At 29.1% G+C, this 12,435-nt stretch overlaps 1 protein-coding gene across 2 annotated transcripts; it reads right to left on the reverse strand.

Annotated features, from left to right (window-relative positions):
* Positions 1-944: 944 nt before the first annotated feature.
* LOC119687616 (transmembrane protein 53) lies at positions 945-11,998 on the reverse strand. 2 transcript variants are annotated; one of them, XM_038102000.1, is made up of 5 exons: positions 11,876-11,998; positions 6,602-7,092; positions 2,649-3,012; positions 1,587-1,727; positions 945-1,499 (listed from the first exon to the last, which is right to left on the reverse strand). In XM_038102000.1, exons 2-5 carry the CDS (start codon positions 7,066-7,068, stop codon positions 1,272-1,274), a joined length of 1,200 nt encoding a protein of 399 aa, XP_037957928.1. In that variant the 5' UTR covers positions 7,069-7,092; positions 11,876-11,998; the 3' UTR covers positions 945-1,271. The 2 variants fall into 2 exon arrangements, with proteins under 2 accessions (XP_037957928.1, XP_037957927.1); XM_038101999.1 differs by lacking the exon at positions 11,876-11,998 and adding an exon at positions 7,168-7,208.
* Between the last annotated feature and the right edge of the window lie 437 nt (positions 11,999-12,435).

A 12,435-nucleotide genomic window follows, 5' to 3' on the forward strand; every position in this document is an offset into this window, starting at 1 on the left:
ATTTTGTTAGTAACACGATGTACCATACTTACTGGATAGTTGAGTGTTTTTTACGGAAGCCGAATTGGTGGTCTGGAATCAGTTTATTTTGGTGTAGAATAGGGTCTAATCTTCTCATAAACATTTTTTCAAATAGCTTAGATAAGCAAGGTAATAGGCTTATGAAATATACTTATGGTATATAATAGACATATGGATTTATAAGTTGAATAGAAATCTCTCTTTACTGTTTAATGTTACTAAGTGCTCAGGTTTCTTTTATCAGACAAAGTAGGTACTTCCTTTTACGGTTCACTACGGTCTTGTTTCTACTTAACAGAACTCTTAACTCCCTTTAAGAGAGTTTTTTTACTGTGTATAAAGTCTGGAGAAAATCTAGATATGCATTGTAAAATCTTATTCAATATGCTGAAGAATTAAAACAGAACACTGTGCTTGGATAGCTTAGGTAGCATTAGATGATGTTGGACACAAAACCAGAAATTAAAGTAAATATTAATAATTATATTGCAATGAAACACTTTTGTTTATATTCCTGAATTTTTATTACACACATCACAATCAGTCACTTACAATTATTTCACATAGCTCTACAGGTCACACTCCGTCGATTTACTCGTAAAATTTGAAAATACATAATTCAATTTTTTTTTTTTTTTTTTTTTTTTTTTTAATTCGTTAAACTCTATACAATAACTAAAAATAACATTGTTTGTGCTAATACAATTTCATATGTCTAAGTTTTAAATTTTTTGCAAAAGAAATTAATTTCACTTATAAGAATTTCATATATGTAGTTTCTAAATCAAATCAAATCAAATTGATTCTCTTCTGTTTAGTAAAAATATTTTTCTTTAAATTCGTGCGCTACTTAAAGCTTCATAATTATTCAATATTAGATTCTTCGATATATAAAATAGGATAACAATTATTATTGCTATTATTATTTGATTTGCGTTTGTAGAATTTTTTTAATTTATTCATTTATTTATTATAGTAAAATAACAGCGAAACATACAGATTATATGGTATGCTTTGCAAGTAAATTTTGTATCTCATTTGTATCTCGAGTTAGTTCAGCTTTTATCACAATTATTAAACTATTAGCAGTTTCTTTAAGAAACTTACACATTATATGTTATATCTACAAAAAATTTACTAATACTTTGTGTGCTTTTTGTTTTGCAATTTTATATGTCGTACTTTTGGTATCAAATAACAAAGGAACAGAATAAAGATAATTGTAAATTAAAGCTAATAGCTATCACCTCTTAATCATATTTTTCGTTGGATGAGGCTACAGAAGAAGGTGTTGTGGTAGCATAAGAGTCCGATCCCTTGAACGGCATCGACAGGCAATTATTAATGAAAGTGCATATGCAGCGTATATACTCAGAAGGATACTTTGTGTAAATCTTCACATGTTCAGCATCTTCAAAGCACACCGAAGAGACTTGTACACCTTGTTGCTCACGTATCTTTATAAAATTCTCAACATCCTGGAAGAAAGTATAAAATTTATTTTTACTTTATTGTGAAATGTACATATATACAATATATATATATATTCATTTGTTATAATATACCTGATAGGGTATGACCACATCTCCTTTTGAATACAAGAACATTTGCGGAAACGTATTAGTTTCATTCTTTAGACCACAGAAAGGATTCGTTTGCGTTGGTTCTACTTTGACAAATAAACTTTTAAAAGCAGCAAAAGTTTCCTACGATATACATATACATATTAAAATTATGATTAAAAGCAATTGCGAGTATTATATAAAAAAATAAGGTTGTTTTTACTTGACCATAACCTAAATATTCATATGTAATACATATGCCGGTAAGGTAAAACTCATTCCATGTTATTGAAATTTTATGACATTTTATTGAATTAAAAACAAATTTTATGACATTTTTGCGTTTTTTTGTTTTTTTGATTTTTTGAGTCAGTAGTGACAGTTCTTCAGGCTTCTAGATGGCTTTTTCGACGAATGCATTTTCCAAAAAGGCATAATTCATATTAAAAAAGAGCATGGGCTTAATACTGTCATCTTACTCTTCATCTTTGGAGATGCTTCAATAATCATTGCATATAATACCTCTATGTGAAGCATATCATGCTATCGAGATAGTGTCCGATTATATATTGCAAGAAGTACAGTTTTTTTTTATATCGGTTTCCAAATATCACATCCAAATACTAAGCTATTCTATTTAAGGATTTGCAACGACGAATGAACTGGTTCTAATTATCTAATTGACTTTAGCTCTAATTTAATCTAATTTGTGATTTAAATAATGCAAAAAAAATTACATTAACTTCAGGAACATCTTGACTTTTGTTTATATTTAATTTTCTTTCAGACAGAAAAATATTACATCTACAATTCTTTACTCCGCCTATAATTCGTTAGATAAATCCTTTAAGTCCACTAAACAGAAAATATTGTGCGTTTCATTTATCGAGAGAAATGCTTTCTTTATAGTTAGAATCATTTGTAGTCAAAAATTCATTAACATCACAATACTTTCTTTAGTACTATGTTAAGACCTCATCCGATTTTAATCTAACTTAACACATAACCGACGTACATATGAATGTATAACAGTACAATAAATATTATTTTTTATGGAATATTTACCTCAACGAACCATATAATACTCAATGTCATGGTAATCAAGAATGCTGTAAAGCCATAACATTTGCGTTTTTCTTTGCCATAAATTGCCTGAACAGCACGGTAAAGTCCTAACATACGGCGTTCGCCAGGTGCTGAATCGAATATCATCCCACGTATTTGAATAGGTGTCTTATGCTTACGAATAGCGAGTGATATATGTTGATATAAATATGCACCACCATTGGAAAATATATGAAATATGACGGGATGACCATCAAAATTCATATCGTAAATCAGCTTTAAAATTTTTTCACCGATTGGTACCATTGCTGTACGGTTCCAGAAAAGTGTATCAACTGGTGCAGTATAGCGCACCGTTATTAAACTGAAAGTTAGAGCATAATTGAAATCAATCAAAATGATATATTGTTATTATATGCATATTATAATATACATTATATATTAAAAATATAAATAATTGTATTAAAAATTATAGAATAAAATAGAATAGAAATATACGGGGTACTAGCTCCCAACGGAGCAGACAACTACGACCAGATTGATCTTTTGTGCTGCAACTGACCCTAACCAAACAGAAGACATTCCGCCTTTCGAATGAAATTCAGAATGTTGTATTAATAATTACTATTTTTAAAAATCCCGTGATTTTTACTATACACATATAATATATGAATATTTTAGTACTGATGATGTGATTGAGTTTTTATTTCAATATACAGTTTTCATTTTCCCAATATATCACTGGATCATTTGAAATGTTTATCGATGACTTGTGAGCATATAGCTCGCCATCAACATGACTTATATCCGTTTACAAAAAGTCGAGAATTTGAGGGTTGTCCGTATAAACATAATTCTTTATGTTACTTCACAAAAAAGTCCATTAGGAATAAATCGCATGATGTTGGTGCACAAATCCCATTACTTAAACTTGAAATGAATTTCTTAGGACGTGTTTTGCACATTACTTTCATGTCACGTATTTCATGCAAAAAAAAAAAAAATACTAATCATGTAGCTATAGCGATCAGTATTGATGATTGATGACACACTTACGTCAGTTTTAAAAAAAGTATGGATCTATCACACCTCCAGATCAAATAAAAATATATTGCTAATGACACTCTTCATTACTCAAGATGCTATATGTAATAATTTTAATAATTTATTGTTTTAATAACCTAATGATGATAATAGATTATAGTCAAAATATTGGTTTAAATAAAATTTTTTAAAAAACTAAACTAATAATTAACGGATATCCATTCAGATATTGACGAAGAGCGCCTCATATATATAATATGTATATATAATTACTCAGAGGTATACTTATATGACCATATGTGTATATTATTATTGTTAAAATATTTAGATAAGTTATTGTTTGTTAGAAACTGGATCTATATTAGCTTATGTATGTCATTATTAGTATATTAGCTATATTATTATTGTCTTTAATATATATTAGTTCTTGTGAATCCTATGAGAAGCAAAGGGCCACAAATTGTCTTTAATTACCAAGTTCTAAAGGATTATAGTATGTTTCCACTGCTTATTTAGTAAGTGTAACTTACTAAGTAAATTTCGTCAACCATACAAAAAAGCTTTCGCGCTTTTTAACTTACTTAAATATAAAGTAGAGAAAATTATACCAAAAATGTCGAATGCAAACTTTAAAAATAAATTTATTTATTATTAAATAAATAAATTCAAGGACAGCTGACCTGTAAACAAACGTAATGAGACAGTAAATATTTAATAAATTCTTAAATCTTAAAGTTACTTAAGTATCATACTAAGTAAGTAGTGGAAACATGGTATTAGATGAATCATACAGAATTGGGGTCATAGTACCAAAGAAGATGTGCAACGTTAAAAAAAAGTGCAATCACTACATTAATAATCTACTTCAAAAGTTAAACAAAAAAAAAATAGTGTTGTTTATTTGAAATCTGATTTCTCTTAGCAGTTCCTTATTATATATTCAGTTATTAAAATGAACATTTTATATAATAAGTTGACTATAAAACACTCCCACTACTTCGACCATAACCTCTCCACTATCCCCGCGGCTTTCGTGACCCTAGTCACAAAGTATATTGTTGATTCCACCCCCGCTAGTTAGACGTAACCCGTCCCCCTTCTATATCGACCTTCCTACCTATTTCATGCCCTTACTTTCTGATTTAGATGATCCTAGGTATTCACTAGGTATTTAATCTATTTTCTCATTCCTCTCTCCCATGATTACTGGAATGAAGTTTCCACATTGCTGTGGAAATCTTCTCCTTTCATTCCTAACAGGTGGTTTTAGTGGGTTCAAGTCTCACGCTCTGACTTTCGATGCTTTCCATCTACTGCAAAAAAAAAATAAACCGTCCCCATCAGCAAAGGCATAAATTATTGTAATATTCTTTTGCTATTTATTGGTATTAATATTGAAAAATATTAAATGATATTAAATATTATATTAAGAAAATATATGATATGATATTATTAATGATGACTCCAAATTTTTATCTAACTTCAAATTTTTATCAATAATGTTTATTCTTGTTAATAAATGTTTTAGATCAAACAAAAATAAACTCGTAGTAGCAACCTGAAATATAGCCAATAAATAGTAATTGTTTATTTTTATTAATATTTTTGCATTACATTTCAATGATAAGTTATCAGTATTGAAATCATCTATAAATAATATGAAATTTATAAATCCCCATACTTGTGTTTTATCATAATCATATCTATAAATAATTTTTACACAATTATGAAATTTATCTATAATAATAATTTATTGCCTTTGCTACTAAACAAATTCCTTATAAAAAATTAATATATAAAGCTTCTGTTTTTAATGTATTCGTGTAAAATAAGAGTTTTAAAGAACTCAATCTATTAGTACCATTTCGATTACATATCATTGTATTGTTATTGTTATTCTGTAGCTTTATTACAATAAAATATTCGACAGGAACATTAACATTATTAGCAACCAAGAGGCCATTATGTCCCCGCTAATGTTTTCACAACAACTTAAACTTTTTCAGAATGTCACACAATTTTTTCATCAATTCCCCTACAATGGGAACATTCCTAGAATATGCAGAATCGTTGAAACTGAGAGAATTGGGATCTGATTTTCGATAACATTGATTCCAATAGAATTACCATCTGGCACTGTTTGAACAGAAACCAATTTTGTTCAGTGTGAGCCTGCCTTGAAGGCTCAAGGAGCTCTAAAAAACACATGCATCTAGATAATGCCCCGATAAATGCCCCATTGGTGATTCCAAGGAATTTTCTCAGGCACCAATTTAACGGAAAAAATTAAATATCATTCAGTACTAATATTCCTCCATTTGAAAGGAATGAACAATGATGCAATCAAATTGGAAATAGATTCTGTTTACGCGAACTTAGCACTTTCGTCTTTTTAAATGGAGGAATGTTATAACTAAACAATATTGAAATGTCACCAAGATGCATTATTTCAATTATTTTGCAAAAAGCTAGTTAAAAGTTTGATGAAACTTTCACAGCTATCATTTAAAACTTGTTAGGTATACAAAATATAATTGATTTTATTCTGGCGTTGCCATCTGTTTTGAAGTCAGGTACTTATCAATCCACATAGTATTTCTATTATTTGTTTGCCAGAGTATTCGGAGGGATCAAGATAGCATATTCTCTTACAATGGCTCAAAAAACTGAAATTTTGAGCCATTAAAACAAGGAGCTAATATAATTAAAAATATATAAACAAGTTCCAGAAAATGTTTCGAATTCGTATACTATCTATTTGGATTAACTTAAACCAAAATTGTTTTGCAAAAAAAATACGATCAATTTTATTAAATTAAAAACAAGTCTTACTTCAAATTCTCGATATATTCTATGTTGAGTATATTTGAAAAAAAAAGAAGTTATTTTAAAATACTTTTATTACTCACCCACGATCCTCATAGATTTTAGAATATTTCATAAGATAACGGTCCTGGCAACCTGCCCAACCCAACAACATAACTATAGGAACATTACTTTCTTTATAAACGAAAACATAATCCGAATCAGGCAAATCTATTCCATTTTTATAGTTCGTTGTCGGAAACTTAATAAAATATTCTAACGTGTCTTCTGGATGTATAATGCTAGCTGGTTCTAGGTTCTGCAAGCCATCGCTATCTAGGTAGCTATGATTAGTACGTCTTTGTGGTGATAATGAAATCTTCTTGTTTGTATTTTGTAATTTTTTGGCACTTGAATTTACAGAACGGCTTGGAGCAGCTGAGTCCAGACGACGGATTCCGGCTGGATAGTCATGTGTAGCACCAATTTGATTGACCATATCTGTTACAGATGATGATTCCAACTGCAATCCATATGGATGAATAATAGCGTTCGCATTGCTTGAAGACATATTTATTTGTTTGATTTTAGTTAGCTGAAACAAATGACATTATTTTTAATATATCAGGAAATGATCTAAGAATTCAAATTTGGAAATATATGTATATACATTTCGGCTATAACTTGAGCAGAGAAAAATCATTGATTCATTAAAAGAATTCTATATTATTATGTCAAAAAATGTTTTATTTTAAATGTCAACAATATAAAAAACATATTCGAAGGAGTTTTTGCTTTTGTTTAGTTGTTAGTATAGGATATGTATTATTATAATTAGCAGCTGGTAACACTTACAGTACGTTTACACAGTAAGTTTAACTCATCGTATATGCAGCAATATAATTTTTATACAAAATCCATACAATAATTGCAAGTGTAAACGTAGTATTAGTAAGAATCTAACCAAAAAAAATAGATAGATGTTAGCTTTGGCATTGCCGAAGCTTGGGTACATTTCACACCGAATTTTGAATCTAAATTGAGGTCTTATACATATATTTTATAATATATAATAATACTTAAAATAACTGCTATAAATAACTTGTTCACGCTTATATTTCGTTAGCTATCAAAGTTGAAGGAGGGGTTAGTATGACTTTTTCTCCATATGACAACTTGCTTCAGCGCTTGTAGACCTTTTCATCGTTATAAGTTTAAATTTTGCTAAAATTCTAAATTTGAAGTACCTAGATTAGAAAATAAAAAAGTTTTTTTAACTTTTATCTGCGATTCTGGAGTTTATATGGCAGCTATCATATTAATAAATGTAAATTCTATACCAAATTTTGTATGAATATATCTAATCATTTTGTTCAGCTCATACGACCAATCTGTCAAATGATCCGAATTTATGATATTCGAATAGCTCAAAACATTATAGAGTAGTTTGGGATGAAACAGAAACACAAGCAGAAGAACAGATCTAAATAAGCTCAACTTCATGGATTCTACCATATTTTCTTCAATACGTCACAAAAATTTTAAAACACCTCACTTTTTTATGTGAAAAGTATAAAAAAATGATATATTTGAAAATTGTCTAACCAAATCTTACAATCAAATTTTTTTACTGCTGAAAATGGTAATAACAAATATAAATACAAATTATATATGCTGTTATTTTCTATTACAAAAATTTTATTCTGTAATCTATCAGTATATTGTTTAATGTACATAGGATCACAACATACTGGGCAACAAAATGTCATTTACACTTTTTGATTACTAAACACAGTGATAATAAAGCAGCAGACAAATATAATATGAAAATATCCACCTCGAAAACGAAGTCCCTAACAATCTCGAGACAGTCTCTTCGATGCAAACTTGCAGTGTACGATACTTCTGTAGAGCAGGTCATTGAATTTAACTACCTTGGAGCTAAAATAACATCATCAAGGGTCCTAAGTGCTGAATCCACCACCCAAACAAACAAAGCTGCTCGCGTAGGAGGTTGTCTTAGAGATACTAAATGGCGAAACAAATATCTAAGCGTAAGAGAAAAAGTCTGAATATATAAAACGTGCGTTGGATCTATATCGACGTATGCCATTGAGACAAGAGCTGCTATGAAAACCACCGAACATGCTATATCCTAAAGTGAAATGCACACTCTGCGCTTGATAGGTAGCTTCAATCCTCGGGACCGAATACGCAATGACGATATTAGGCGAATCTGTGAGGTACTGAACACAATTAAATGAAGTACACTGAAACGGAAGTAGTGGAATCTGCATATTCCGCATATTCAAAGAATGGAAAATCATCTCCTGGCTAAGATTGTAATAGTAGAGAAACTAACAGTCGAGAGATTACTAGGTCGACCGACGAAGAGATGGCGTGAATACTGGACGGCTGGCTCTACACAAACATAATCATTTGATATGTCATAATTTCACATAAATATATCCAATTCAATTGTTGTTACACAACATGATTTAATCCAAAAATAAAGAAGAAAAGAAGAAGTGATAATAAAAGCAAATTAAACAATGCATGAGTAGTTAACAATTAATGTAGATATTATTTACATAATTTTTATTTGTCATTTTCGCGAGCTAACAAATTCTTTTCTCATTAAGAGTTTTTTATCAAATGATATACAATATAATATATACATTATAAAGAGATAACTAAATTTTGTGTACCACAATTAAAAAAAAAGACTTTAAAAAGACTTGTTGCCTTTTACAAAGCGATGTAATGCACTAACTGTAAGTTTTATACTGCCATGCATTCATTGAAATAAGCATCCTATAAGTATGCTACGCATACTACCAAAATAACGCACATAAAGGTTGTAGAGCACGAACTTTTCATATAAGAGTATAATATAAGAGAGTGAAGTTAATTATATATGTTGTGGGACGTTGGGACAGTGCACTGTCCAACAAGTGGCTCCACAGAAAGGAAGGATTAACCGAAGTAGACCACGAAATGATTTGGGTCCTTTTTCGTCCTTCGAATTTTTGGATGTCATTAAAGCTAAAGTAGCTTCCGCTCGCACAACTGCATCTCTTATTATTGCAATCAACTCATTTAGCTTGTTTACCTTGGCCTGCGAAGTCATCACCAACCCAATGGTGTCCCAAGACAGTCATCCTTCTGCTTATCTTGAAACTTACAATACCTAATTTACTTTTTTATTGTTAATTGTATCTTTCTGCTTAGAAATTGACAAGTATATAAATAAATCTTGTAAACTGAACATAATGCAATTAACAGGAGCAAAAAAGAAGTTAAAATTTATAAAAAGAAGTAAATGAGTTTTTTTTATCAAAATTTATAACAAAAGAAAGAAATTTTAATCAAAATAACGTTAAGGTGGTATAAATCTTTTTCGGTTTAGTCTAGATATGTTATTCTGGTATCTGGTATCACAAAGCAGCTTTTGTGCCATTGGATTACTATGCTAGTGAAGTTTTACTTTATACTTTTTGGCCCCATGTTCTAATGACTTCTGTAACTCTTGGGATTCCGAGATCGTTGTGGTTATGTAAATTTTTGAGATACCAAGGAGCACCGGTTATTTGCCTAAGTAATTTGTTTTGAACTCTCTGTATTTTCTCGATATAAGAAACGCATGCTGTACTCCAGAGTTGTATGTCATACTATCAAATAGGTTTTAAGATTGAATTATATTATATACCAGGATTTTATTTTCCAGATTTAGTTTAGAATTTTTATTAATAAGTCTTTGCAGCTTTTTGTTTTCAATGTGCTTAATCCAAGTTAACGTTCTGTTAGGATGAATGCTAAGATATTTTACATCATTTGACTGGGATTCAATGATGTTATTCAACTTAACAGGGGGACACGTTGCTTTTCGTAGAGTAAACTCAATATACTTAACTAAAAATTATCATTACTATCTTATATATACTCTTATTAAAAGAACTTTTATTCCACAGACGTTTAGGTCTATGTGGTACTACTAGCGACCAATAAGTCTCACTTACATCATAGAAACAATCACAGTTGTTAACCATGTACGAGCTAAATGCTCCGGCAGCTAATGCTCATTATTTTCTTAAGTTAGATGTTAAATTTTACAATTAATTAGAAATAATTATAATAAATAAATTAAATTGACAGTGCAAAATTGAAATATTAATGAGTACGTAAATACCTACTCATATATATTTATTTTTATAATAAAAAAATATGTTGGTTAACGTATTTACACATATTTTGGCTTATATGTAAATACTTTATTTTAGATATTCTGTAAAAAAATATTAATTTAATATCTGATCCTCATAAAAAATAAAGTTTACTTACTATATTTTGAAATTATTTTAAATTTATGAAATTTATTTATGAAATTATGAAATTTATAAAATTATTTATTTTTATTTTTCTTATATTATTTATATTTTTTCCTTTGACAATTGATAGATATAAATTTTGTTTAACACACTTATTACGCAAATTATTTTTCAAATTCAAATAAATTGCTGAATTTTCCTTTTTGAATGTCTAATCGTAAGTGTGATTAACACCTTAAATACTCTTCTAAATACTGGAATATATCACTTATGCGTATTCGAATTGCAAATAACTAAACTAACAAACTATTTACACACCAGCTATGGAAAATGTTCACTAAATGTTCACTAAGAGACATTTTGTGTACGGAAACCCATTTTTTTCCAACCGGATAAATTGACGCCCATCACCTCTATTTCCTTAGTAATTAAACATCGAAAGCTCTAACTATTTTCGTACTATTTGTACAATACGAAAGCTATATGCCGCGTAGTGTTGCTAATTTTGTTCACTAGGAAAATCAATTTCTAACCATAGACTAACTGCTCCAGCGGTGGCGGGGACTTGCTTAGCGGCTAGCCTAGTGAAACCGATTCGCACCACTCCGCGTATGATTGATATTTGCTTACAATTATTATTGATGATTTCCACTTAGTGGACTTTTATTTTTAGCCCTTTTTCTTTTCTTTTTCTTTTAGTTTTGGTTTTATTGTTATATGTTTTAATGCCATTTACGTGCATGTAAATATGTACGTAGTTTGAATTACATTATATAAATTTGTTTTGGTTTTTTGTTTTTTTTTTCAGTACAAAATTGATTTTTCTTTAAGAACTCAATTAGTACAACACACATTAATAAATAATTTATATAATTGTTTAAATTGTAAAGTTACGTGGTTAAATGTTTTATCCTTTAATGATTAAAGCTTACAATTTCATTATTAGTAAACACTATTCGTTCACCAATATAAATCAATTAATATGTTAATATTTCTACTCAAAAATCAAAGAAATTAAAATTATTTGATTTTAATTAACAAAATCATTACTTAGCACTTTATTTTTATCCTTTTATGTGGGATTTGCGGTTTCGCTTGTCAAATGAAATCTTGACCTTACAGATATTTTTTGTTTTACCGTGGTTACTGCTTCGTAGCAGTTGAATTGACAGTTTACCGTTGTTGACTGAAATGCCGGAAAAAACTTTAATGCATGTGTGTGTGAAAAATTACACGAAAAGTAATAGATGTACAGGCGTGGGCAACCTACGTTACAGAACTAACTTTCAATTTATACGAAATTTTTTTTTGTTATAACATTACCTTAGGCCGTGTGCGAGTTCAAATAAGTTGAGGTAAAGTAAATTAAAATTTCCTAGGAATTTTTTTTTACTGCAATTAACATATGTAAATATTTATTTATTTATTTATTTATTGCACTTAATTATTATTTTTGGTTAAAAGTTTTTAAATTTATTTATTAAACATCTTATAAAATTTTCACAATAATTATACCTAATTTACCTAAATTTATCTAATTTGCCCTAATCGAAATTCTGGATAAATACCAACATTCGCTGCCATACCGACATAATTTACTATTTCCCTCA

This window comes from Teleopsis dalmanni, chromosome X (assembly GCF_002237135.1).
Source record: "Teleopsis dalmanni isolate 2A chromosome X, ASM223713v2, whole genome shotgun sequence".
Taxonomy (NCBI): Eukaryota; Metazoa; Arthropoda; class Insecta; order Diptera; family Diopsidae; genus Teleopsis; species Teleopsis dalmanni.

What these genes read in the sequence shown, in the direction of transcription:
- LOC119687616 (XM_038101999.1), bottom strand. Translation starts at nt 7,200, where the DNA reads ATGATTTTTCTCTGCTCAAGTTATAGCCGAAAT. An exon ending in AAAATCTATGAGGATCGTGG is followed by an intron (nt 3,013 to 6,601) that starts GTGAGTAATAAA and finishes TCTAACTTTCAG; the next exon opens with TTTAATAACGGTGCGCTATA. An exon ending in ATGTGGTCATACCCTATCAG is followed by an intron (nt 1,500 to 1,586) that starts GTATATTATAAC and finishes ACTTTCTTCCAG; the next exon opens with GATGTTGAGAATTTTATAAA.